This window comes from Papio anubis, chromosome 5 (assembly GCF_008728515.1).
Source record: "Papio anubis isolate 15944 chromosome 5, Panubis1.0, whole genome shotgun sequence".
Lineage (NCBI taxonomy): Eukaryota > Metazoa > Chordata > Mammalia > Primates > Cercopithecidae > Papio > Papio anubis.
This window is the reverse complement of record NC_044980.1, coordinates 141,278,857-141,306,824: the sequence shown is the minus strand read 5'-3', so window position 1 is coordinate 141,306,824 and position 27,968 is coordinate 141,278,857. Positions and strand designations below refer to the sequence as shown.

At 38.9% G+C, this 27,968-nt stretch overlaps 1 protein-coding gene across 2 annotated transcripts in view; it reads left to right on the top strand.

Moving 5' to 3' along the window:
• HTR4 (5-hydroxytryptamine receptor 4) overlaps positions 1-27,968 on the top strand; it is a 162,276-nt gene that overhangs the window by 115,289 nt on the left and 19,019 nt on the right. For both annotated transcript variants that reach the window (XM_021939851.2, XM_031666534.1), the window contains 2 exons: positions 10,168-10,321; positions 19,552-20,120. In XM_021939851.2, the coding sequence (XP_021795543.1) occupies positions 10,168-10,321; positions 19,552-20,120 (723 nt within the window). The remainder of the gene's footprint in view (positions 1-10,167; positions 10,322-19,551; positions 20,121-27,968) is intronic.

The window sequence follows — 27,968 nt, the reverse complement described above, 5'->3', positions numbered from 1 at the left end:
GCAGGGAAAGTTGGTACCCAATTGTGAAGACATAAAGTTGCCTGCTACTATCCCCTTCAATTCTCACAGTCTAGAATTCCAAGTTATTATCACTGCTTCTTGTGCCTTTTCTGTGGTTGGGAGGGCAGGAATGAAGAGGTAGAATTTTCCTTAATTGCAGAAGGAGCACGGAAGGGATTAGCATGGTGCTTAAAATACATGGCTGTCTACTAAGAGTTGTCAAAGTAAATTGTGTCCCCAGAGACATTTAAAAGCAATTTGATCACACATTTGCACATGGCTGCAGTGGGAGAAGCTGGTGGCTGGTCTACAAAAGCGGATTTTAATGGAGTTTTATGAGCAATACTTTTGAAATGTTTTGCATAAGAAATTACTTTGTAAATATCCTTGCTTCATTTTAGTTAATCCTGGCCATCTGGAACTTCACTCATCATTTGAACATTCATTTAACTACTTTGTAAAAGTTAGTTCTGGTTAAGGAAGAATGGGAGATACCCAATGGAAGGCTGGAAAACATATCTTGCTGATTCATGTATTCCTGAGATGAGACAATTACTTTTCCTGTTCAACACTGTCAACCTAGCATATGAATCAACAACTCCTTCTCTTGACTTTGTTTTAATTCAGCTTCTTTAGTAAAGCATGCAGCAATGTTGATTATGATGGACGTTTTCCAGCTTAAAAATCTTTCGGTAACTCCTCCTGCCCTAATATTCAAAACCTCTAAGACAATGGTTCTCGAAGTGTGGTCTCCAGTCCACTAGCAACAGCATCACCTGGGAACATATCAAAAATACAAATTATTTGGCCCCACTCCAGACCTACCAGCAATCTGTGTTTCAACAAATCCTCTAAGTGATTCTGACAGATGATACCATTTGAGAACCACTGCTCTGAGACGTGCCCCAGTCAGTCATTTTAGGCTTATTTTTGTCTACTTCCTTGTAAACACCCTACAATTTCATGAACTTTACCCTTATGTTTATAGGGATATATGGATATAGGAATATACATTTATGGGTATGTATTTCATATATATAATTGCTCTCTTCAAGCCTTTGCTATGCCGTCTACAGCACCTAGATTACACTTTCTCATCCACCATCCTGACCCAGTCTCTAACATTTGACTTAAAAAACCACTATTGAAGAAAGTCTTTCCCCATCCCTCTACTAGATATGCCTATTCACATCTCCAAAATTTGGTAACATATTTTTATGGAATTTATTGTACTTGGTAGTGATTGAGAGTTTATTATTTTTAAAAAATCCAGTTTGTCAGTATCCACAATATATCTGGCACTGTACTAGTGATCATGGACACAAAACAGAACAAGGCAAACATTGCTGCCCTCATGGAGCTTATACATCAGTTGGGGGACAGTTTTCCCACCTCCTGTCCTAGATCATTTTCTTTTTGAGAGGCACAGGTGTCCTGTGCTTCTGGGTATCCCCTAGGCTATATTAAGTTATGGTGAGCAAAGTGGAAGGCAATGCAGTGGTTTTTGGTCCATATAGGATGCACCAGAACATAGTGCTGTCCTTGTGGCACCCCACTCTTAAGAGATAGCGACATGCTATAGCACATGTAGAGGACAAGGAGCTCCACTCCTGCTATTGGTGAAAATCCCCTTATCTAAACCAGAGGTCCTCAATCTCAGCACTACTGACATAGACCAGTATTGTTATTGGTGCACTGTAGGATATTGAGCAGAATTTCTGACCTCTACCCACTGGATGCCAGTAGCATTTCCTTCCTAGTTGTGACGACAACAACAACAAAGTCTCCAGACATTGTCAAATGTCTCCTGGTGAGCAAAGTCACCCCTGGTTGAGAGCAACAGGGAATTTTTTACCTGCAGAAAATAAGACTTCAGAGGGATGTAAAAGCCCACTTTAGATGCCTCTAGAAGCACTATGCAGAAAAAGAATTAGATAGAAATTTAAATTAAGCCAGAGGGAAAAACTGGAAGTTACCAAAAATTGATTTTTAGAGGAAACTTTCTTAACTTTAGCATGCTCTTAAGTTTAGAATGTACTGCAGTAGGACCTGGTGAGTTCCAAATCCCTAGAAAAATTAAGCAGGTTTGGGTACACACTTCATTTTAGAGGGGATGTATTAGCCCATTTTCACACTGCTGGTAAAGACATAACAAAGACTGGGCAATTTGCAAAAGAAAGAGGTTTAATGGACTCACAATTCCACATGACTGGGAAGCCTCACAATCATGGAAGAAGGGGAAAGGCACACCTCACATGGTGGCAGACAATAGAAGAGAGCTTGTACAGGGAAACTCCCCTTTATAAAACCATCAGATATTTTGAGACCCACTCACCATCATGGGAACAGCATGGGGAACACCCACCCAGTGATTAAACCACCTCCAACTGGGTTCCTCCCACAACACATGGGAATGGTGGGAGCCACAATACAAGATGAGGTTTGAGTGGGGACACAGCCAAACCATATCCTTCCACTCCTGGCTTCTCCCAAATCTCATGTCCTTACATTTTAAAACCAATAATGCCTTCTCAACAGTTCCTCAAAAGTCTTAACTCATTTCAGTATTAAATCAGAAATCCACAGTCCAATGTCTCCCCTGAGACAAGGCAAGTCCCTTTTGTCTATGAGCCTGTAAAATCAAAAGCAATTTAATTACTTTCTAGATACAATGAGGGTACAGGCATTAGGTAAATACAGTCATTCCAAATGGAAGAAATTGACCAAAACAAAGGGGCTACAGGCCCCATGCAAGTCTGAAATCCAGCAGGGTAGTAAAATCTTAAAGCTCCAAAATGATCTTCTTTGAATCCATGTCTCACATGCAGGTCATGCTGATGCAAGAGGTAGCTTCCCATGGTCTTGGGCAGCCCCACTCCTGTGGCTTTGCAAGGTACAGACTCCCTCCCATCTGCTTTCACAGGCTGGCATTGAGTGTCTGTGGCTTTTCAAGGTGCATGGCGCAAGCCATTGGTGGGTCTACAATTTTGGGGTCTGGGGATGGTTGTCTTCTTCTCACAGCTCTACTAGGTGGAGGCCCAGTAAGGACTCTGCACAGGGGTTCCAACCTGACTTTTCCCATCTGCAGTGCTCTAGCAGAGGTTCTCTATGAGGGCCCTGCCTTTGCAGCAAACCTCTGCCTGGGCATCCAGGCATTTCCATACATCCTCTATAATCTAGGTGGAGGTTTCCAAACCTTAATTCTTGACTTCTGTGCATTTGCAAGCTTAACAACACATGGAAGCACCCTCTGAAGCCATGGCCTGAGCTCTATGTTGGCCCCTTTCAGCCATGCCTGGAGTGGCTGGGACACATGGCACCAAGTCCCTAGGCTGCACACAGTACAGAGTCCCTGGGCCTGGCTCACAAAACCATTTTTTTTTCTCTTAAGCTTCCAGACCTTTGATAGGAGGAGCTGCCATGTAGACCTCTAACATGGCCTGGAGACTTTTCCCCATTGTCTTGGGGATTAACATTAAGCTTCTTGTTACTTATGCAAATTTCTGCAGCCAGCTTGAATTTCTCCTCAGAAAATGGGATTTTCTTTTCTATTGCATTGTCAGGTTGCAAATTGTCCAAAATTTTATGCTCTGCTTTTTAGTTTTATAAAACTAAATTCTTTTAACAGTACCCAAGTCACCTCTTGAATGCTTTGCTGCTTAGAAATTTCTTCCACCAGATACCCAAAATCATCTCTCTCAAGTTCAAAGTTCCACAAGTCTCTCAGGCAGGGGTAAAATGCCACCAGACTCTTTGGTAAATCATAACAAGAGCCACCTTTGCTCCAGTTCCCAACAAGTTTCTCATCTCTATCTGAGACCACCTCAGCCTAGATTTTGCTGTCTATATCATCATCAGCATTTTGGTCAAAGCCATTCAACAAGTCTTAAGAAAGTTCCAAAGTTTCTCACATCTTCCTGTCTTCTTTTGAGCCCTCCAGACTGTTCCAACCTCTGCCTGTTATTCAGTTCCAAAGTCACTTTCACATTTTTAGGTATCTTTTCATCAGCACCCCACTCCTGGTACCAATTTACTGGATTAGTCCATTTTCTTGCTGCTGATAAAGGCATACCCAAGACTGGGCAATTTACAAAAGAAAGAGGTTCAATGGACTCACAGTTCAACGTGGATGGGGAAGCCTCACATTCATGGTAGAAGGTGAAAGCCATGTCTCACATGGCAGCAGACTAGAGAAGAGAGATTGTGCAGGGAAAATCCCCTTTATAAAACCATCAGATCCTGTGAGACCCATTTACCATCATGAGAACAACACGGGAAAGACTTACCCCCATGATTCAACCACCTCCCACTGGGTCCCTCCCACAACACATGGGAATTGTGGGAGCCACAATCCAAGATGAGATTTGGGGGTACATCGAAACCATATCAGAGGACCTGAGGATTTCATGATTCTCAGCATCCTTCAAGTTCTGAGATTCAGTATTTTCATGTTTTGATTGTTTCCAAAGTGCCTCTTCAATGAGAGGCAGCTGAGTGAAATGATAGGAGGTTTATGTCCTGGCTCTTGAGTCAGGCTGCCTGAGCTAGATGCCAGCTCAGTTCTTACCACCTGTGAGACTGGGCAAATTTCAAACACTCCTGTGCTTCCCTTTCCTCATCTGTGAAATGGATATATTTACAGTTCCTGTCTCAAAAGTGTTAGGTTGATGCAAAATAATCATGGTTTTTGCCATTATTCTTGATGGCAAAAACCACTATTACTTTTGCACCAATCTAATAGTTGTGAGGATTAAATGAGATCAAATGGGCAGAGCCCTTGGTCAGTAAATAAATAGTAGCTATTATTATCAAATCAGCCAGTGCATTTTGCCTTACCTCCGTCCAAAGAACTTGCAGATTTAATTAGTTAATTCTGTCTAGTGGTGGTGATTATGTGTTGCAGGAGTAGTTCATGACAGGTCAGTTTTCCTTCTGTTATTAACAGGGACATTATAATCCAAATATAGGAACTGAATATCAACCACAATACATAAAAGTCAAGTTATCAGATTTCTGTCTAGTCTTATCTACAGACAAATATTAAAATTTTAAGGAAGGACCATTAGTTAACACTAGAACTCAATTTTTATTAATCCCTTTATTCAGTGGTGTTTGTTTTCACCTACTTAATTTGCATTCTTGAGTCCAGCCTTCAGAGGATGTTTACTTTTCTAGATTTTTTGCTTGAAAGCAAAGATCAGAAAGACATTGAAGGATATGGGGTGACTTATTTAGGGCTTCTACCTCAAGGGTGCCAGGCCTTGGTGTGAATATTGAGCACATGAAGTTAAGTAGATGCTGGAATTCGAACTCCAAATAAGAACCTTATATTCTATACTCAATCCCATTCAAAAATCAAATTATGTTTACTGTAAGACAGAGGACCAGACTGAAGAAGATGTAGAGGTCAAAATGCAAGTAAAACATATACCTAGACGTAATTCAGTATTTTTCTTATTCATATCCTCACCTGTCACTAACAATTTACCTAACCTAATTTAAATTTAAGTAAAATAAAATACTTTTTCCCCCTTTACTTATTGATGATTTTTAAAAAGGAGAAAAAGGAGTCTTCCTACCCTTGCCTAACCACTCCAGATCCTGCAAGAGCAACTTTCTACATCTGTGTTTGGGCATGTTTCTATGTATTCCACCTTAGCCCCCCTACAGGACGGGCTGACTGTCTAGGTACTTTGTTTCTGGCATGCGTTTTCCAGGGAACTGACTATATATGTAAAATGTGTAAGGGCACCAGGTGTGGTGGCTCATGTCTGTAATCACAGCACTTTGGGAGGCCAAGGCGGGTAGATCACTTGAGGCCAGGAATTCAAGACAAGCCTAGCCAACATGTGAAACCCTGTCCCTGCTAAAAATACAAAAATTAGCTGGGTGTGGTGGTGCACACCTATAGTTCCAGATACTCAGGAAGCTAGGCAGGAGAATCAGTTGAACCCGGGAGGTAGAGGTTTCAGTGAGCCAAGATCACATAAGCACAACAGCCTGGGACAGACAGAACAAGATTCTGTCTCAAATTAAAAAATGTGTAAGGGATTGGTAAAATGTGTACTACGTTCACAGTATCCTCCTTTAAGCTGAATTTTAAAAGGAAGCCTGTTACTACTATTTAATTCTATGTAGCAGCAGCTCCTAGAAATCTAGGGTGAAGCAAATTAAAGCATAGAACATTTGGACAGCAGAATGTAGGACAATATTATTGTTCATTATGTCAAGGGAAACTGGCAGTAGCCCTGGCCAAGCTAGATTTAGAAAGAAAGGCTTTCATAAAAATTTTATGAGCACCAATATAACCATACATTCTAAAGCCCTCTTCTGTAAATTCTATTATTTTCCCGACATAACCCTCTAAACATCCACATCCATTTATGGAAATCAAATAATTTTCTCAGGTAAAACACCCTGCTTTCTCAAACATACTTTTTATCCTGCATGATATTATTTATTTATGTAAAAGATTTTAAATTTTATGGTTACATGATAGTTGTACATACTTATGGGGTACATGGGATATTTTGATACAAGCATACAATGTGTAGTGATCAAATCATGGTAGTTGGGGTGTCCATCACCTCAAACATTTATCGTTTCTTTGTGTTGAGAGCATTCGAAATCTACTCCTCTAGCTATTTTGAAAGATACAATAAGTGATTGTTAACTACAGTCACCCAATTATCCCACCCAAATACTAGATCTTATTCCCACTATCTAATTGTATTTTTGTATGCATTCACTGACCCCTCTTCATACTCCCCCTACATACTACCCCTCCCAGCCTGTGGTAACCATCATTCTATGCTTTACCTCCATGAGATCAATTTTCTTAGCTCCCTCACACGAGTGACAACATGCAATATTTGTCCTTCTGTGCCTGGCTTATTCAATTAACATAATGTCCTCCAGTTCCATCCATGCTGCTGGAAATGACAGAGTTTTATTTGTTTTATGGTGGAATAATACCCCATCATGTGTATATACCACATTTTCTATATTAATTTATCCACTGATAAATGCTTAGGTTGGTTCCATACCTTGGTTGTGGTGAATAGTGCCCTGCAGGATACTTAGTTTGGCCTTGTGTTTTTGAACTTTTGGATTTTTGTGACACTGGAGATCCAACCAAAATTTCTGAAATCTGCTCTTGGCAACATCTTAGCACCTGGTTCTAAACCTCAAAAATTATATTGATTACACAACAACAATAGGGCAGAATTCATTCTTCATTTATTCCTCTATTGCATTTTTGGGATAATAGAAGAAAGGATGCCAAAACTTGAGCTATGTTCTGAAAGTATATTGAATGAAACAAAAGATATTTTTACTTAGAAAAAAAGTATACTATGAAAGATATATCTGGCATTCAAGCCAGTTTTACTGCTCTGTGTGAGGCAGGATACTTTGCTTGCAAGCAACAGATTGTTGTTAGCCAACTGTGTTAGTTTGCTAAAGCTGTCGTAACAGATACCACAAACTGGATGGCTTAGAACAATACACACTTATTGTCTCACTGTTCTAAAGGCTAGAAGTCTGAAATAAAGGTATCAATAGGGCCATTATCCCTCTGGAACATGTAGGGGAAGGATCCTTTCTTGCCTCTATCTGGCTTCTGCTGGTTGCTGGCAACTTTACGTGTTCTTTGGCTTATGGACACATCACTTTAATCTTCCATCTTCTCATGGCCACCTTCCTACTGTGCATATCAGTTTCTGTGTCAAAATTTTTATTTTCATAAGGACATCAGTCACATTGGATTCAGGATCACCCTGAAGACCTCATTTTAATTTGATTGGTTCTTATAAAACCCTGTGTCTAAATAAGGTCACATTCCAAGGTTACTGGGAGTTGGGACTTCAACATATCTTTTGGAAGAGGAATGAATCCCAGCCCTGCCAGGGGGCTGCTGCTGGGATAAAGGGCCCTCTGCTAACTTACCCACCTTGCATCTTTCTGCAGGACATTGAGTCCCAGGAGAAAGTCTGATCGGGTCACTCCTAGGCTAGAAAAGTCAGCGCCCCATCATTTGTTTTCCTAACAATACTACAGCAACAGCAAAGAGATAACTCCCGAAGGATTTGAAGTGCTAGTAACAAGAGAAAGGAGGAAGGATGTTAAATGGAAAGAAACTTGCCCCCTAACAGGAAATCAAGAAGGAAACAAAATTTGAAAAAAAAAAAAAAGTATATTTCATCCACTTCAAATTCATCATTAATTGTATGTTAATAATAAACCTCTGATGATTATGAATATCACCATTCAGAAAAATTTGCTACTCAGTTATAATTTGCCTTTCTTGTAAGCCAACACTATGAAGGGAATCCAGCTAATCATGATTCTTTCAACGATTGAGTTATCTTTAGTTTGATTTTGTGGCCATGTCAGAATTATAATGGAGACAATGGTTTTTCTGAGCAAGCCTCTCTCCCATTCTTTGATCTGTTGTTTCTTGCACTCTGGCCCACATCTGGACACCCCACCAAGCTTGCCAGCTACAAGGAGCTCTTGGCACAATGCGGTCAGCTGCTCCTCAATGCCTTGTAGGAAAGGGGATATTTCTCCTTTCCCTGCTCCTAAGACACCTGCTCCTCATGCTCCAACACTGGGCTCTCCTCATTCCACCCTCTCAACCCATCCTACTACCACCTCTTCAAAGAATATAGCCATTGTTATGTTAGTTATGCTTTGAATTAAGAAAAGAAAAGAAGAGGTGGGAAAAATTAACAAAGTGAACTGCATAAAATGAGGGGTGTATGGGGGTGGTTCATCATTAAAAGGTATAAAACCTTAAAGAATAGACTTAGCCTCCAGGCTCTTTTTGCATTTATATTTTGTACTCTCCCAAAGAGAAATAAATGATAGATCTACTGTAGCGTTCTGCCTGTTGTGAAATTCCATGTCATGCCTGGTCATGGAAGAGGTGATCTCCAAGGCCAGAATAACATGCAGGAACGGTCTAGAAGTTAGAGGCCAGACTGTTGAATGGGCAGGTTGTACCTCTGTCTGGAGGCAGGAAGAAAGCTAGTATCATAGGCAGAACATGGAATCAAAAGAGAGTGAGCAGTGAGTCCCATGAGAGAGGTCAGACCCTAATAAATGAACGTGGGGTGGTCTCATCCAGTAGATAGGAAATGATGGAGCGGGAAATATTCAAAATTTTACATTCTTAGTATCCTAGAAACAGTTAAATAGTTTATCCCAAACGTGATGCATGTCAATTCTGTTCATGATTCATTGGTCAGGACCAGTCACTTGGTTCTACCCAGCCATAAGGAGGCCAAGAAGTGTACACGTTTGGAAGGGGGAACTTAGTATCCTTAGCAAAGAGCAGTAATAACTCACACTTGTCAACATGCAAGCTCCAGGTTGTTCACCAATAGGCTCTGATTCAGGAGATCCTTGGGATCTGCATTTTAAAAAGACTTCCTCCGGTGAGTTTGATTCAGTGTGGCAGTGATGGGGGGATGGAGGGGAATCCTTGAACCACAATTTAAAAAACAAAAAACACTGACTTAGAGCTCCACTTCCATGTAGGCAGGTGATCAAGGGTAAGGGGACAAATCTCAGAGACAGTGGTTAGAGCCCAGATGTAGAGGATGCCTGGGTCTCTTCAAGTTCTAATCAAATAGATTACAGTTGCCTGGACACTGAGGCCCAGAGGGCTGGGCAGAAGCTCCTCAATGCACAGGCATCGGGATAGCGTTGGAACAGCGCCAGAGATAGAAAAGACCTTCTGGTGTGTGTGGAGCTCCTCCAGATATTGGGAGATGGAGAGGACTGTGGGGCCAACTGTAGGCAATGATTCTCAGATGTGATCCAAAGCATATATTGATATTATTATTAACAGAAACTCACAGCTCAGTATATCATATTGTATCATATAATCAATTTTCCTTTCCTCTGTTCTTTTCTCCCTTCTGTCTTCCTTCTTTGTCCCTTCGTCTGCCACTTGCTCTCCTCTTTTTACCCTTTATTCTTTCTTTTCTTCTTTCCTTATTTTATTCTCTACTTCCCCTTCAACTCTTCTCCTCAATGTTTGCTCTTCTCTATCCCTTTCCCCATCCCCTCTTCCTCCCCTCTTCTCTCTCATATATTCTCCTCTCTCCCTCCCGTTCCTCCTTGCCCATTGCTATGCTCTGCCCTCTATTCTCTCTCCAGGTATTACGCCATCTGCTGCCAGCCTTTGGTCTATAGGAACAAGATGACCCCTCTGCGCATTGCATTAATGCTGGGAGGCTGCTGGGTCATCCCCACGTTTATTTCTTTTCTCCCTATAATGCAAGGCTGGAATAACATTGGCATAATTGATTTGGTGAGTATCCACACAGACCCCACTGGTTTACTGTCTGATAACTTTGCATGGGATTCCTAAATGAATAAATAATATTAGATTGAGTATTCTAAGAATCTGATAGTGGTCTGGGTGATAATTTAAAAAAACAACAAAAAAAGTTAACACTTTTGAATGTGTACTGACAAAGATCCTCTCCTTAACCCAACTTTAGTCAGACTTGTCTAAATCCTTGTCCCATCTAGGTCTTGACTTTTGGACTTCTATGTGTGTTTTTGCATACCCCAACTTTCGCAAGAATCTTGCTAAGTTGGTTTAGCCAGAATCCCCCACCCTCAATATTTGATTGGGTTCTTCATCCTCCACCAGCTCCCAGGTGATTTATGATCACCTTGGCCTGCCTTCAGCAAGAGCCCTGCTAGGTTTTTTTTAGCCAGAATCCTCTCTTACTCCTGATGTTTCCTATTGATAATTTTCCATCCACTGACCCCCACTCACCATGTTTTCCACTCACCATAAATTTCCACTTTCGCTTGTTCTATTTCAATCTCTCTCTTCTACTGTAAAATCCCATCACAGTAGTCACTATAACCTATGTTGATAGTCCTGAATAAAGTCTACTTTACTGCTTTAACAAATGTCATGAATAATTTTTTCTTTAACATAGCTGTATGCCAGAGTATGCTAAATACTTTATATACAATCTTGAAAACCTCCTTCTGTGGACAGTATAGTTATTTCTTCCATTTCTCAGATGAGAAAACCCAGGCTCACAAGCTTATGTAGGTTAAGGTTAAGAAACATGCCCAATGTCACACAGCTTGTAAATAACTGGACAAGTATTCCAAGCTTAGACTCCAGGGCCTGAGGCATGTCATTTGCCCCAAAAGGTCTTTATTCCATTTTATGTGGAGAGTCTATAAGGCTGATGTACTAGTCCATTTTTACACTGCTGATAAAGACAAACCCCAGATTGGGTCATTTATAAAGAAAAAGAGGCTCAATGGACGCACAGTTCCACATGCCTGGGGATGCCTCACAATCACGGTGGAAGGCAAAAGGCACATCTTACATGGCTGCAGACAACACAGAATGAGAGCCAAGCAAAGGGGGTTTCTTATTATAAAACCATCAGATCTCGTGAGACATATTCACTACCATGAGAAAAGTATGGGAGAAACCACCCCATAATTCAATTATCTCCCACCATGTCTCTCCCACAACACGTAAGAATTATAGGAGCTACAATTCAAGATGAGATTTGGGTGGGGACACAGCCAAACCATATCAGCTGACATGGACCTGAAGAAGATATATCATGTGGGTAGAGGCTGCTGGGGAATGAAGAGACCTCCAGGCTAGAAGTTGAGAGAACTAAGCCCTGAGCCCAGCTCTGAACTGTGTCACTTGGTGAAGCACTGTGATGAGAAGATCCATTCATTCTCAATGGAGAAGAAGGTCTACCAGGGATCTAGGAGGCCATGCAACATATGCCAGGCATTATTCCAATCCCTGTGTATTGGTTCTCCAGATAAACATAACTAATGGGTGGGTGTGTGTGTCTATGTGTGTGTGTGTGTGTGTGTGTGTGTGTAGAGAGACGGAGAGAGAAAGAGAGAGATACTGTAAGGAATTGGCTCATGTGATTATGGAGGTTTACCAGTACCAAGATCTGCAGTCAGCAAGCTAGAGTCCCAGGACAGCCAATAGTGTAGTTCCTGTCCAAATGCAGGGACACGGGAGCCCCAGCAGAGCCAATGTTTTAGTTTGAGTCCAGAGGCAGGAAAAAACTGATATCACAGCTTGAAGGCAGTAAGGCAGCATGAGTTCCCTGCTATTCAAGCCTTCAATGGATTGCATGAGGTTCACCTGCACTGGTGGCAGGTGACTGGTGATTGGCAGTCTACTGATTCAAATGTTAATCTCATCCAAAAATTTCCTCATAGACACACCCAGAATAATGCTTGACTAAATGTGTAGGTACCCCATGCCTGGTCAAGTTAACACATAAAATTAACCATCTCTCTGTCTAGATACTAATCTTTAAGAGTCCTCCAGCTTTGACATACTAAACTTATAATGAAGATCAAAATCTATGGTCTGGATTCATTAGCAGGGATATGTATTCCATAAGGAAGTTGTAAGGCACTTGTTTAAAATTGGTCCCAGGATACATCGAGTTGTGGGAAGGCTACTACCATCCAGAGTACCTGTACTTTTTTTTATACATAATGTCTGTCCTTTAATTAAGTCACCAGACCTTGTAGGAGGCAAGACTAAATGGCCAAAACCCACAAACATAGAAAGACAACGGAAACAGTCTCATAGGCAATCTAGATAATGGAGTAATTAGACAAGGAGCATCTACCAAAAAAAAAAAAAAAAGGAATTTTTGGCCGGGTATGGTGGCTCACACCTGTAATCCCAGCACTTTGGGAGGCTGAGGCGGGCAGATCGCAAGGTCAGGAGTTCAAGACCAGCCTGGCCAATATGATGAAACCCCATCTCTACTAATAATACAAAAATTAACTGGGCATGGTGGAATGCACCTTTAGTCCCAGCTACTCAGGAGACTGAGGCAGAAGAATTGCTTGAGCCCATGAGGCAGAGGTTGCAGTGAGCCAAGATTGTGCCATTGCACTCCAGCCTGGGTGACAGAGCAAGACGCAGTCTCAAAAAAAAAAAAAAAAAAGGATGAGGGAATTGAATGGAAATACTGCAACTAATAAATACACTGAAATAAATAAGTATAATGATAAATTTAATAGTAGATTTGACATATCTGAGAACACCTGTAGTAAACTGGAATTTAGATGATATCATTTTTCATTTTTCATAATGATAAAAATATCAATTCAAGAGGATGTTACACCATAACCTTGTAATAAAATATTGATTGAAGCACATAGAGATAAATGGATAAAATTTTATTACAGATCATTCTGATATATATGTATATATGTAGCATATCAGAATATATGTGTGTGTCCATATATATACTTTTATGTATATGCATATATATGTTACATATATATATAAAAAAAAATACAGAAAAGTTCTAACGTCCATATAATTAGTATTCTATTTGAAGAGAGAGAGAATGGGTAGATGTGATATTAGTAGAAATAGTGCCTAAGAATTTTCCAAAAAGATAAAAGCCATCAGTCACAGATTCAAGAAACTCCACAAAGCCCCAGCAGGTTAAATAAAGAAGAAAACTATATCTAGAAAATTCATTTTAAAAATTGCTGAAAATCAAAGACAAGTTGATAAATCTCAAAAGTAATTAGAGAAAAATAATAAATTAAATTTAACAAGGAAAAGAAGACTTACAGCTGACCATGTAATAAAATGAAAGAAGTGAGAAGATAATGGAATGACTTGGTGAAAATCTACAACTTAAAATTCCATACCCAGTGAAAATGTGCTTTAAAAATTAAGATGATATTAAGACAAGATGATTTTCAGGCAAACAAAAACGAAGGGAATTTTTCCACACCAGGTTTTGTACTGTGACTAAAATGAGAATTTTTCAGTCAAAAAGAAAATAATCCCAGATAGAAGCACCATAACACAGGACAGAGTGCAGAGCACTGGAAATGATAAATATGTGGATAGTGTAAGAGAACACTGACTATTAAAATAACAATAACATTAATGTCTTGTGGGTTTTCAAATATATGTAGGATTAAAATGCATGAAAACAATAGCATAAAAGGCAGGTGTGGGGCAGGTAAATGGAGACGGACTGTTTGGGATCTTTGCATTGCCAAGGAAATGGCAAATGTATGAAATAGATTGTAATGAGTTGTAGCCACTAAAATAAAGATAATAAAAGAATATATATTCAATAAGCTAATAGAAAGAGAGAGGTAATGTGTTAATATAAACAGGTATTATTCTGAAAATAAGCAATAAATATGGAAACAAGGAAAGAAGAAACAGAAAAGGTTAATAGGTAACAGTAAGATCATAGACAAACCTAAATGAATTTGTAATTGTATTAAATATTAAATTATTTAAAGAATAGATGCTAAAAGACAAAGTTGTCAGACTGCATCAAACAAAATACAAATATATGCTGCTTTTAAGAGAGCACCGTTAAAAATAAAGTGACAGAAAAATTGAAAATAAAATAATAGAAATACATACACTATGCAAGTGATAATTCAAAGAAAGCTGGTGTTACTCTACTGTTAAAAGTGATAGAATAAAATTTAAAGAAAGTAATATTTCTTGAGGTAGAAATATTTTATGATGATAAAAATATGAATTCAAGAGGATGATACATGATAACCTTATAATAGTCTATAAAACAAGATGCTGAATATGTACAGGAATAAAACAGCATGTTTGTGAGTATATCATATAGGTATATATTCTTCATATCTTCATGCATATGTATATTCACACTGGATGCAGATGGATCCCAAGAAGGGTAAGTGACATTGGGTTAAGCAGCTGTCTTCAGTCAAGAGCTATTTCTAGAGGTTGATGACTAAGACCTGTCAGCAGACAGTGTTCACAGTTGGTGGAAAAGTCCTTCAATCCTTAAGAAAAATACTAATGTGTCACAGGGTCCAGTATAAATATGACGTATTCCAGGAATTGTAATGCAATCAATGTAATCCATTGCATCAGTAAAAGAAAGGGGAGAAAACCCACATGTTCATTTGGTTACTGCCAAAAATGCTTTGACAAAATTCAATACCCATTCATGATTTTTTAAAAATCTCATCAAACTAAGAATAGAAGGTAATTTCCTTAATCAAGTAGAGGCTGTTGACATACAATTTTTAGCAAATATCATACTTAGTAAATTATTGAAGGCTCAGCCCCTAAAACTAGGAGTGCAACAAGGTGTCAACTACTCTCATTTTTATTCAAAATCAGATGGGAGGTCCTATCAAGCTCAATAAAGCAAGAGAAAGTGACATTAGGATTGGAAAAAGAAAAAACTGTAACTGCCATTATTTGCAGATCATATGAGTATTTCCTGGAGAAAATTCAAAAGGATGTAAAGATGAAATATTAGTTGACATCTAACTTAGCAAAGTTGCTGAATACACAGCCAGCTTGCAATAAAAAGCCTTACCAAGTTCTGCCTATTAGCAACAATTAGGAACAACAATTTTAACGTGATACCATTTACAATAGAATAAAAACATAAAACACTTAGAAACAAATCTAACAAAAGATGTGTAAGACACAAAGAAAATTATAAAATTAAAAAGTATTATTGAAATATACTTAAAAATCCCAGCACTTTGGGAGGCCGAGACGGGCGGATCACGAGGTCAGGAAATCGAGACCATCCTGGCTAACACGGTGAAACCCCGTCTCTACTAAAAAATACAAAAAACTAGCCGGGCGAGGTGGCGGGCGCCTGTAGTCCCAGCTACTAGGGAGGCTGAGGCCAGAGAATGGCGTGAACCCGGGAGGCGGAGCTTGCAGTGAGCTGAGATCTGGCCACTGCACTCCAGCCTGGGCGACAGAGCGAGACTCCGTCTCAAAAAAAAAAAAGACAAAGGGAAGGAATTACCATGTTAGTTAATTCGAAGACTTAACATTGTAAAGATGTCAGTTTCCCTTGATCATTTTACTCTCAGTCCAATCAAAACTCTAGATTTTTACAGAAACTGAGACATTAATTTAAATTTTCTATGGAAATACTGAGATAAAAGATTATCCAAGAGTCTTCAGGAAAAGAAACCACAGTTCAAAGACTTTTATAACCAGATGTCTAAGAAGTTATAGAAGTTAAAACAGTATGTGCAGAGAGAGACAACTCAAGAGAACAAATAGGAAATCCAAACGTGGAGCCATGTGCATATACAGTCCCCTGATTTGTGACCAAGGTTACACCACAGTGCAACTAGGAAAAGATAATCCATTCAATACATGCTGCAGGGGTCAATTGAATATCCATATCTTGTATATCATACCATACAGAAAAAATAATTTCAGGTGAGTAGAAGAATTAACCGTAAAAACTGGTCAGGCACAGTGGCTCGTGCCTGTAATCCCAGCACTTTGGGAGGCTGAGACTTGTTGATAGCTTGAGCCTAGAGTTTGAGACCAGTCTGAGCAACACAATGAAACCCTATCTTTACAAAAATTATTTTAAAATTAACTGGGCGTGGTGGCCCACACCTGTAGTCCAGCTACTAGGGAAGCTGAGGAGGGAGAACTGCTAGAGCCTGAGAGTCAGAGGTTGTAGTGAGCACAACTGCACTCCAGCCTGGGCAACAGAGCAAGACCCTGTAAAAAAAAAAAGAAAAAAAAAGACATAAAAATTAACACAATAATGATATGCTAAGTGATCATGTAAAAGAATGTCTTTACATCTCTTCACAATATCTTTGAGACCGAGTCTTACTCTGTCACCCAGGCTGGAGTGCAGTGGTGTGATCTCAGCTCACTGCAACCTCTGCCTCCTGGGTTCAAGCGATTCTAGGGCCTCAGCCACTCCAGTAGCTTGAATTACAGGTGCCTGCCACCATGCCTGGCTAATTTTTGTATTTTTAATAGAGACAGTGTTTTGCCTTGTTGGCCAGGCTAGTCTTAAACTCCTGGCCTCAAGTGATTTGCCTACCTCAGCCTCGCAAGGTGCTGGGATTACAGGTGTAAGCCACCACGCCAGGCCAGTATCTTTATACTTAGGAGTAAACAAAGATTTCAGAAATAAGATACAGAAAGCACTAACCAAAAGTATAGGTTCTTTCAGAACTTCTTTCTATCACAAGATACTAGAGTGAAAAGCCATGCCACAGAGTGATATATTTGCAACACATAAATCTGACAAAGGACATCTAGAATATAAAAGAACTATTATATTAAAAATCAATAAGAAAGAGAGTCACAAGTTAATTTTTAAAATGGGAAAATACCTGAAAAATCAATTCAAAAGAGAGGATATCGAAAGGGCAAAACAGTGATTAACATTATTAGTTTTCAGGAAATGCACAGTAAAACTGCAATAAGAAACTGAAGGGTTGTGATGAACTTAAATTTGATTCAAGTTTATTGGATTTAATTTAAAATTACAAAGAAATAGCCAGGACATAGTAAACAGGGAACAAAGATGCAGAGAACAGGGCACACTGAGATTTGAGGCAACTTACTCGGATTGAAACTGAAGATATAGCTGCAAGAATTGGGACTGACAAGATGTAGGCAATATTTTAACATTATGAAGGCAGTGCTCTCGTCCCATTGAAGGAACCAGAGTGCTAATCAAGAAACAGATGCAGAAACTCAGTCTCACATGCTTTCCAAAAGGAGTGATGTCAGTGCACTATAATTATTGGATATGGATGCCCAGGACACTTTTCAGTAACAAAACATAAGACAAATCCTAATCTAAACCAATGGAAAGAGTCAAAAACACATGGAGTATTTTACTTATGTAATCAAATAAACTTTACCAACATCACCAACAAATCCACAATGAGATACCACTATATACTGACAATAAATTCCAAATGTTGGTGAGCATGTGGAGTAACTGGGACTCTTCAGCTCTCATGGTGGGAATATAAATTGATACAGTCCCTTTGGGAACCATTTGGCTATATATACCCAAGCTATGATACAGCAATTTCAGTCCTGGGTATATACCTAAGAGAGATGAAAATACACACACACACACACACACACAAGCTTGTACAAGAATATTCCTAACAGTTTTATGCAAAATAGCACAAACCAAAAAATGGCTCAAATGTCTGTCAATATTGGAATATGTAATATTGTAGTTTATTCCTATAATGCAATAATATACAACAATGAAAAAGAATAAATTACTTGTACATGCAATAATGTGAGTGTTATAATATTAAGTTAACGAAGATACAGATTGTGTGTTTTATTATCTTGATACTTAGTTAGAAAATAAATAATATTATATTATGATGATAAAGATTAGTGGCTATGTTTGGGCATATTAATGACAAGAAGAAGGCATTTGGGAGGCTGCTGGGTTGTCGATAATATTCTATAGTTTGATTTGAACAAAAATTACACAGGCATATTTACTATGTAATAATTGATTCATCTGTATATACACTTTATGTACTTTATATGTATTTTGGTTCAATAAAATATTCGAAAAAAGAAGAAGAATGGAGGATTCAGCTATGTCAAAGCTGTAGATGGCTCATTTAAAAGGAGGAATGGCAACATAGAGGTCATTGATAGCCTTGACCAGAGCATTTTCAATGGAGTGATTACGGTGAACACCTAAATGAAGTGGGTTCAGGAGAGACTGGGAGGAGAGTAAGTTGAAGCATTGAGTGTTGTCTAGGTTCTCACTCTGGTTGGGTTCCAAAGTCCCTCATGACCTTGCCCTATCCAATCTTTATATTCTTTTCTCCCATTAAAATATCTACCCTTTCTTTCCCCCAAACTCTAAGGCCCTTCTTGGCTGTTACACTAAAACACAGGCTGTTACACTATAACACAGGCTGTTACTCTGTGTTATCTAAATGAGACAAACCTTCATCAGGGAATTCAATAAGTAGAAAAATGACTCTAGAAAAGTGTCCCATGGCATTCCTCAAAAGAGCTAAGTTTAGGATGGTATAGAGCAATGGTTCTCAAATATTAATGAGCTTTAGAATTATTGGAAGAAACTTGCTTAAAATGCATATATCTGAGCTTCATTGCCCAAAGATTTAGAATCAGTAGATCTTCCAGGGATGAGAGTGGAGGGGTGGCAGTAGGGAATGGACAGGAATCTGCACTTATAATATATACTGCGGGTGACTCTAATGTTACCGATCTATAGGCATCCTGTTAAGAGACACTGGTCTGTTATGTGCAAGAAGACAGGGAAGGGAGAATAGAGGCAGAATTTCACTACTGGTTGGGTAAATGTAATAAATGATTCTGTCTCTATTTTATTTCTCTTCTGTCCTGGAGCCTTCAGCTCCTCTTGTACAGGTAAGTTCTCTGAGCCCTGGGATATGATCATGTTCCTTTTCTGTCATCAAGGTTCTTTGTGTTGTAGGTGTATAAGAAAACCAAAGCTTTGCTGATAAATTTTCTTCTTCCTTTCCTTTCCCCTTTACTCCTTTATTCTCCCATTTTCTTTCCCTGTTCTCTTCCCCTTCTTTATATCTTCCAATCCTCCATTTTCTTATTTTCCCTTTTTCTTTTCTTACACTCTTCCCCATTTTTCCCACTTCTTTTTCACTTTTTCTTTCCTTTTTACCTCCTTTCCTCATTTCCTCTCTCCCTCCAACTCTCAGATAGAAAAGAGGAAGTTCAACCAGAACTCTAACTCTACGTACTGTGTCTTCATGGTCAACAAGCCCTATGCCATCACCTGCTCTGTGGTGGCCTTCTACATCCCATTTCTCCTCATGGTGCTGGCCTATTACCGCATCTATGTCACAGCTAAGGAGCATGCCCACCAGATCCAGATGTTGCAACGGGCAGGAGCCTCCTCTGAGAGCAGGCCTCAGTCGGCAGACCAGCATAGCACTCACCGCATGAGGACAGAGACCAAAGCAGCCAAGACCCTGTGCATCATCATGGGCTGCTTCTGCCTCTGCTGGGCACCATTCTTTGTCACCAATATCGTGGATCCTTTCATAGACTACAGTGTCCCTGGGCAGGTGTGGACCGCTTTCCTCTGGCTTGGCTATATCAATTCCGGGTTGAACCCTTTTCTCTACGCCTTCTTGAATAAGTCTTTTAGACGTGCCTTCCTCATCATCCTCTGCTGTGATGATGAGCGCTACCGAAGACCTTCCATTCTGGGCCAGACTGTCCCTTGTTCAACCACAACCATTAATGGATCCACACATGTACTAAGGTCAGTATACTATGGGAGTTCATCAATTTGGTTGATTTGTATTACTCAGAAGGGGTAATGCTCTAGTTTTCTGTTTCCAGAGGGGTTATCCCTGAAAACTGCATAGAGTTTGCCAAGATAAAAGCTTCTACTCTCTGGTCATGGAATACAGTAGTGGTTAAGACCTCAGGCTCTGGAGGGAGACTGACTTGAATTCGAATCAAGTTCCCAGAGTTCTGTGACCTTGGGCAGGTCGTTTAAACATTATTAACCTCAATTTCATTTTTAAAAACTTAAGATAAGGCCGGGCGCGGTTTGCCTGGATCTCAGCATTTTTGGGAGGTTTACAGGACACGAAAGTCAGAGATTAAGATCATCTCTGGAGCAATCTCGTGAAACCCCGCTCTAGTAAAAATGTTGGGGGCTGAGGGCGAGGTGGTATACCAGTCCCAGCTACTAGGAGCTGAGGCAGGAGAATGGCATAAACCTCGAGGCATGGAGCTTGCAGTGAGCCAAGATCCGCCACTGCACTCCAGCCTGGGCGACAGAGCAAGACTCCGCTTCAAAAAAAAAAAAAAAAAAAACTTAAGATAATAATCACTATATCTACATCCCAGAGTCTTTATGAGAATCAAATTAGCTAGTTTATGTGGAGTGCACGGTACAGAGCCTGACACTTAACAAGTCTTTAGTAAATGTTATCTATTATTATTTAAAGGTAGTACTTTAGAGTAGTGGTTAAAAGCATGGATTTTAAAGTAAAATAGGTTTTGTCTTGACGCTCAGTGCTCCTACTAGCCATCTGCATAGTCTCTCGTGGTTTTACTTTCCTCACCTTTAAAAAATTGTAATAATGTTAATTCTCATCTTGTGGGTTTTGTGATGAGTAGAGATAATATATTCATACAGGGCATAACATACAGTAAGAACTCACAATGGTATTAAAAATTTTATTAATATTAGGACAAATAGTAATAACATAGTGCCTGAAAACCTAAGATGGCCATAAATAACATGATAAACTAAAATACATACCATCATAAATATACAACAGTAATACCATGAGATATGACGGACGTATGGGCGATCTAGAATTGGGGTAGAAAGGAGAGGAAGCTGATTTGGCTTAAGAAGCTCAGGGAAGTCTTCACAGAACACAGAACAGTATTTACTAAAAATATGAGACATGGAGGAAAAGGCAGGGAAGCCGATTCAGGCAGATAGAACAGTGCAAGGAAGGAAATGAAATATAAGAGAATACAGACAGGTCCAGTGATTTTTTTCCCCAAGGTCACATAGGTGGATGGAGGTGGGAGTGACTTTGGAGGTGAATGTTCAGTGTCTAGTTATGGTACCTCTTTCTAAACTCTGAGACTTTTCTGGTCACCCTGGGCTAGAATTGTTCTCAGCTATGCAAAGCTATGTGTGATAAGTACATTCATCCTGTAGCAAAACTGGATTGCCAATGACGTTTTTTTATTTGCCCTGAGATATACAGGAATTTCTAAGGAGTAGTTCCTTCTTTGAGATAAGCATTTAATTTTTCTGCTGATGATTAGTATTCAGCTGTTCTGGCAGCTGAAAATTGGGGGATATTTTCATTTGCCTGCGTAAGAAAAGAAGAAAAGAAAAATAAGAATTGCTATAAAATATAAACGCTGTGCCTCAGAGGCTGCTCAGAGCAAGAATTCCAATTTTTGCTACAAGTGTAGACAGATTTGTAGCTAAAGCCTAGCATGGTGTTGTGGTTTCAGCTGGTGGAAAGGCCCCAAAGGATACACCTAGAAACTGACATTCTCTCTTAATTGTTATGCCTTCATGAGTGTCATAGAAAGAATTCAACCGTAAAGTGTGTGTACAAGAACTTCTGTGTGGGTGCCAAATAGTTTTAGCTATTTAAGCTAGCAGTTGCCTAAGTACAGGCTGTTGACAACTTACAAACAGCGTATGCTCTGGTAATACATTTGCTAAGTCAGTTGTTTAGCAGTTGATGGTTTTTTTCAGAGAGAGTTTGGGAGTTTCTAGGGCAGCCCAAGAAAGCCTATTTTACTAAATAAGATGTATTGTTAAAATCCTGCTGTGTCTGGTAATCTGCAGGATGACTGTAAAGCAAAGAGAGAATTTAAAGATGGCATATGGATGTACACTCCATATTTTCTTCCACAAATTTCTTTTTCTTTTTGAGACGGAGTCTCGCTCTGTCTCCCAGGCTGGAGTGCAGTGGAGCGATCTCAGATCACTCCATACTCCACCTCTCCAGTTCACGCCATCCTCCTGCCTCAGCCTTCCGAGTAGCTGAGACTACAGGTGCCCATCACCACACGTGGCTAATTTTTTTGTATTTTTAGTAGAGACGGGGTTTCACCATGTTAGCCAGGATGGTCTCGATCTCCTGACCTCGTGATCCGCCTGCCTCGGCCTCCCAAAGTGCTGGGATTACAGTCTTCCATAAATTTCTTCATGAGGTCATGAAAAGTGCAGGAAGTTGGTCTGTGATGTTTTACTGCAGGAGTGGAGAATCTTATAAGAGTAAGGGTAGCCTATACAGAATAGTTGAAACCTGCATCCACTAGAGGGTAAATCTTACAAAGGACAGGAATTCTGCCTATTTTATTCACTGCTATATAGCAAATACTCTTCATATTATCTGATATGTAATAGGAACTTAAACTCTTGATGAATTAACAGATTATAAAATTAATTCTTCTGATCAATTGCTTTAACTTAACAGAACTAAGACAATTTTTGCATTTTTCTTAAAAATCCCACAAGTAGATCATCAGCAAATTCAGATGAATTCAAGAAATACAAAACCAAAAGAATGAAAATAAGTATCAGCTTTTATCCTGCTAATCCTACCCTTATTCTCAGAGACAATAGTTGACATTAGTCTGCTGATCGTTTCAATGTATTTACAAACACTCATAAAAACCATAGAAATATCATAACTCTTTCTCACTTTATGTAAATAAGATCATTTTATATGTACTTTTCTACATCTTGTTTTTTATCCTTTAACAATACATTTTGAAGATATTTTCACTGGGGAAAATATAGCTCTAACTGATTTGTTTTAGCTGTTCCATAATCTTCTGTACTAAAAATACATATTAAAATTTATTTAATTATTTGCTATTAGTGGGCATGTAAGTATTTCCAATTATTTGTCATTGCAAGCTGTACTGTTTTTAATGTTCTTGAACACATTTCTTGACTCATGTGCTAGAATTTCTTTCAGATAGCTACCAAAAATGAAATTACTGTATTGACAGGTATGCTCATTTAAAATTTTTACGTTTACAATAATATTGGCATCCTAGCACACTGTAACAATTTGCATTCTCATCTACAAGTGTGAGAGTATCGAGTATCCTCTACTCCTTCTCCTCACCAATGTTGAATATTATCAATCTTTAATATTTTCTTGATTAAAAAATATTAGGTTGGTGAAAAAATAATTGCCATATCATTTAATTTGCATTACCCAGTGATTTGTCAGATTGAACCTCTTTTAAATTAGTTATATACCATTTATATTTATTCTTATATAAACTGCATCTTTATGTGTTTGGCCCTTTTTGTGACAACTTTGCTGTATTTTTCTTTGAAATTTCTGGATGTTCTTTGTTATATTCTGTATATTCATCCTGTGTCATAGAATTGGCAAATACACCTCCCCATCTCCTGCTTACTTTTTAACTTTGGTTAACTTTTGACTTACAGAAGTTTCAAATTTTGAAAAGGTATTCTTACTTGACCTCTTAGAGTTGGCCTAACTTCCTTCTTAAAATACTTCCTACATTAATTTTCCTTAATACCATACTTTCCTGGTTTTCCTGCTAACTCACCAGCAACTTTTTCCCAGTCTCTTTTAGAGGCTCTTTCTCTCTCTCTGGCCTCAAACTGTTGGAGTTCTTCAGGACTTGGCTCCTGATACTCTTCTCAGACTATGCTCTTACTTTACACATTCACTATCTATAACTTTAAATACAATCTTCATGCTGTATTCCCTCTTTGATCAATATCTCTAGGACATAACACTCCTCTGAGATCCAGAGAAAAGATCCAATTTGCTTCCTTGACAATCCCATATAGGTATCTTAAAATATGGGATTGTCATAAATCTTAGAAATCTTAATGTAATGCAACCAAAACAGAATTATTAGCTCTATACTCTTACCCCCTGTATTGGCCCATTTTATGTTGCTATAAATGAATACTTGAGGCTGGGTAATTTATAAGGAAAAGAGGTTTATTTTTCTAATGGCTCTACAGGCTGTACAAAATGGCATTAGCATTGGCTCAGCTTCTGGTGAAGCCTCAGGAAGCTTTTACTCATGGCAGAAGATGAAGGGGGTTCATACATGTCTCATGGCAAGACGGGGAGCAAGAGAGAGAAAGAGAGGAGTGAGGTGCTAGACTCTTTTTAACAACCAGATCTCACGAAAACTAATAGAGTGACAATTCACTCGTTACTGTGAGGAGGGAACCAAGTCATTCATGTGACCTCCACCCCTGTGACCCAGACACCTCCCACTAGGCCCAACCTCCAACTCTGGGGATTACATTTCAACATGAGATTTGAAGGGGATGAACATCCAAACTATCTCACCCTCCAACCACAAGTTTTCTGAGTCATCCCTATCTCCATAAATGGAATAATCTTGTATCATGTTACTAAATCAAGACACTTTTCTGTGGCTCTGAGGGAGAACTAACATATTAGAGGGCAGGCTTAAGGATTTAAAAAGAAACCAATCAGCTGGTATTGAAGAGATGGAGCTAAATAAAAATAACCGTAAAATTCAACCATAGGGGCAAAATATAAATCATAAAAATGTAAGATAAATAAATTTCTAGTTGCATGTATGAAATTTAGAATTTTATAAGCATACTTTCATTTTCCTCACCCAAGGCTAACATTTAAAAAGTACTGGACAGATCACTAGAGACCTCCTTCCATTTTATTAATAATAATGATTGTGATTATGACTAACATTATTCCAGAAAAGAATGTTTGTTACTATATTTGAGAGCCCTAAATCCATCATTTGCATCTAATTTTTATGACTCAAAGAGGTAAGGTATTAGTATCCTTGTCATTTTAAAGATGAGAAAATTTAGTGTTAGGGTAAGTAGCATGCCCAAAGTCACACAAGTAGTAAACAATGAAGCTGGAATTCAGACCTAACTCTTTCTGACTTCAAAACTCAGCCTGGTCCTGCCACTTAGAGTCAGAGTTAAGATTACAACTTTCCATGATAACCTTGACTTTTTGGATAAAGTTGATGAGTCATTTTTTAATCTATCAACTCTACCATTTTGTTGATATTTCTCTAGTTTGCCTACAAACCATGGAAGACTAATAACTTGTTCAAATGAAGGCATTTTCATACTCACATTTTTTAAAAGGAAGTAAGCTTAGATCAGATGGGCCTATTCTTATTAACCACTTGTTGACTTCTATCTTTGGGTACCCATTGACTATTCAAATAAAAAATCAATTTAAAAAAAGTTCATCTCAGGATTGGGATCAAACTCTTCTTCCTGTGGTTTTCAGAACATGCCTTTTTCACATTTCTTCAACTTGGGCACTTGTTCTTCTCCACTTCTGCTGGATGGCAGTGGTCTGTTTACAGCACTATTTCTCATGACATTCATACTGCTTTAGAGTATACAATTTAATTTAATTTATTTAATTAAATTGTATACTTAATTCCTGTCACATCAAATAGTCCTTGAGGGGAGAAACTATGGCTTCCTCTTCTCTAGGTACCGCATAGTCTTTTTTTTGTTTTGTTTTGTTTTGTTTTTTGTTTTTTGTTTTTTTTGAGACGGAGTCTCGCTCTGTCGCCCAGGCTGGAGTGCAGTGGCCGGATCTCAGCTCACTGCAAGCTCCGCCTCCCGGGTTTACGCCATTCTCCTGCCTCAGCCTCCCGAGTAGCTGGGACTACAGGCGCCCGCCACCTCGCCCGGCTAGTTTTTTGTAGTTTTTAGTAGAGACGGGGTTTCACCGTGTTAGCCAGGATGGTCTCAATCTCCTGACCTCGTGATCCGCCCATCTCGGCCTCCCAAAGTGCTGGGATTACAGGCTTGAGCCACCGCGCCCGGCCAGGTACCGCATAGTCTTTAACACAGTATCTGTATAACAGTAGATGATCAATTGATTGATACATTTTTTGCTGATGAAATGTCTTCCTGATTCTCTTCAGATTTATGAAGGATTAAAATACTCAAAATAAAAAATTAGGTTTTGTTTGTTAAATCTTCCCTTAGATCCTAAAAGGTGCAGAGAACTTAGTCTACAAGATTCACATTGGGAAGACCCAGTTCATGACAACATTCTGATATTGTGGGGCCTCTTTCCTTTAAAGTCTTTTTGACAGAATGGAATTTTACTTTTCCAAGTTGAATTAGAAACAGCCAAGCCTGACCTCAATGGTTTAGAGTCATAGGTCTCCCAGGGTTGGTCCTATCCTTCTGGCCTTTTGATTTACATGCAATTTTATTATTAAATAAGCAAACAGGTAGCCGATGAAATAAAATATGCTTTTGAAATACATTCTTAGAGGGTTTTGGTTACTAAAATTGTACTAACTAGTGTACACAGTAGCAGAGATGTCTGCAATTGTGTCTGACTATTTTCTGTTGGACAAGTGTCTTTGGAAATATGCAACCCATGATCAAAATAGAAGTGAAGAAAGCATTTGATTGGATGATGACACCATTTGTCTAGACATATACGTTACATAGTCTTCTAAATATAGCTTCTAAACATGAATTATTATCATATAAATATTTTGGGGCAATTTTAATTTGTCTTCATGCATATATTAGAAAGAGGCAAAATGCCAGTGTGTGGAATTCTAAGAGGTTTATCAAGTGTGCAAACTCAGATTCTCAGTGAATTTGGAGCCAGCCTCTTTCTCCTTGTCTCATCCTTAATCTTGTTCTGCAGCTGTGTTTTCCCCACCCATCAATATCTGTCTTAGTCTTATGGAAATCACTTTTCCCACTCTAGGAAACCCATACTGAACATAGTGGCAGAGAAGAAAATAAACAACCTAATGATAAAACATTAGCTGCGTTCCTACTAAAGTCAGGAATAAGACAATGATGTCTTATCATCTCTCGTGGTCAACATTGTACATACAAAATCCAAAGAACGAAAGAAGAAATATTCTACATAAAAATTGGAAAAAGAGAACAAAGCTGCCATTATTTATTAATCATCTGTATGATCTATTATAATCACCTTCCAGGAAAATCCACTGTAAACTGTGAAAAGTAATAAGATATTTCATAAGGATGGATGATATGAGATAACACTCAATCCTCTGTGACTTTCCTGCTCATGAGAAAAAAAACAATTAGAATGTGAATTAAGAAAAATACCACTTTGCCACTGCACTCCACTCCAGCTCAGGTGACAGGGTCAGACCTCGTCAAAAAACAAACAAATAAACAGAAGCAATAACTAAAGTTCCTTAAAAAAAGTTTTTTAAAAGTATAAGACCTTTATTGAAAGAAACTTTAAAACTTTACTGAAGAAGAGCAGATAAATTGCTAAAGGTTCATTCTGGATAGTAGAAGAGGTGACTGTAAAACCCGTATTTTGCTTTTGAGGTTATAGGAAGCCCATCAGAACCCCAGGTTTGCAGATTCTGGAACTCAATTTATCAGGTTCTGAAGTTGGATTCACAGGAACCATGTACTGAGCACTTAATGCACCAGGCAGCATGCAGCAGATATAAACATGAACCACTGAAGCAAGGGATACACAAGCAAGGTATTACAGTACAGTGGACATCACTGCAGGTGTGCACAAGGTTTATCAGGAGCTGAGGGAATTGCTAACAAATCAACAGT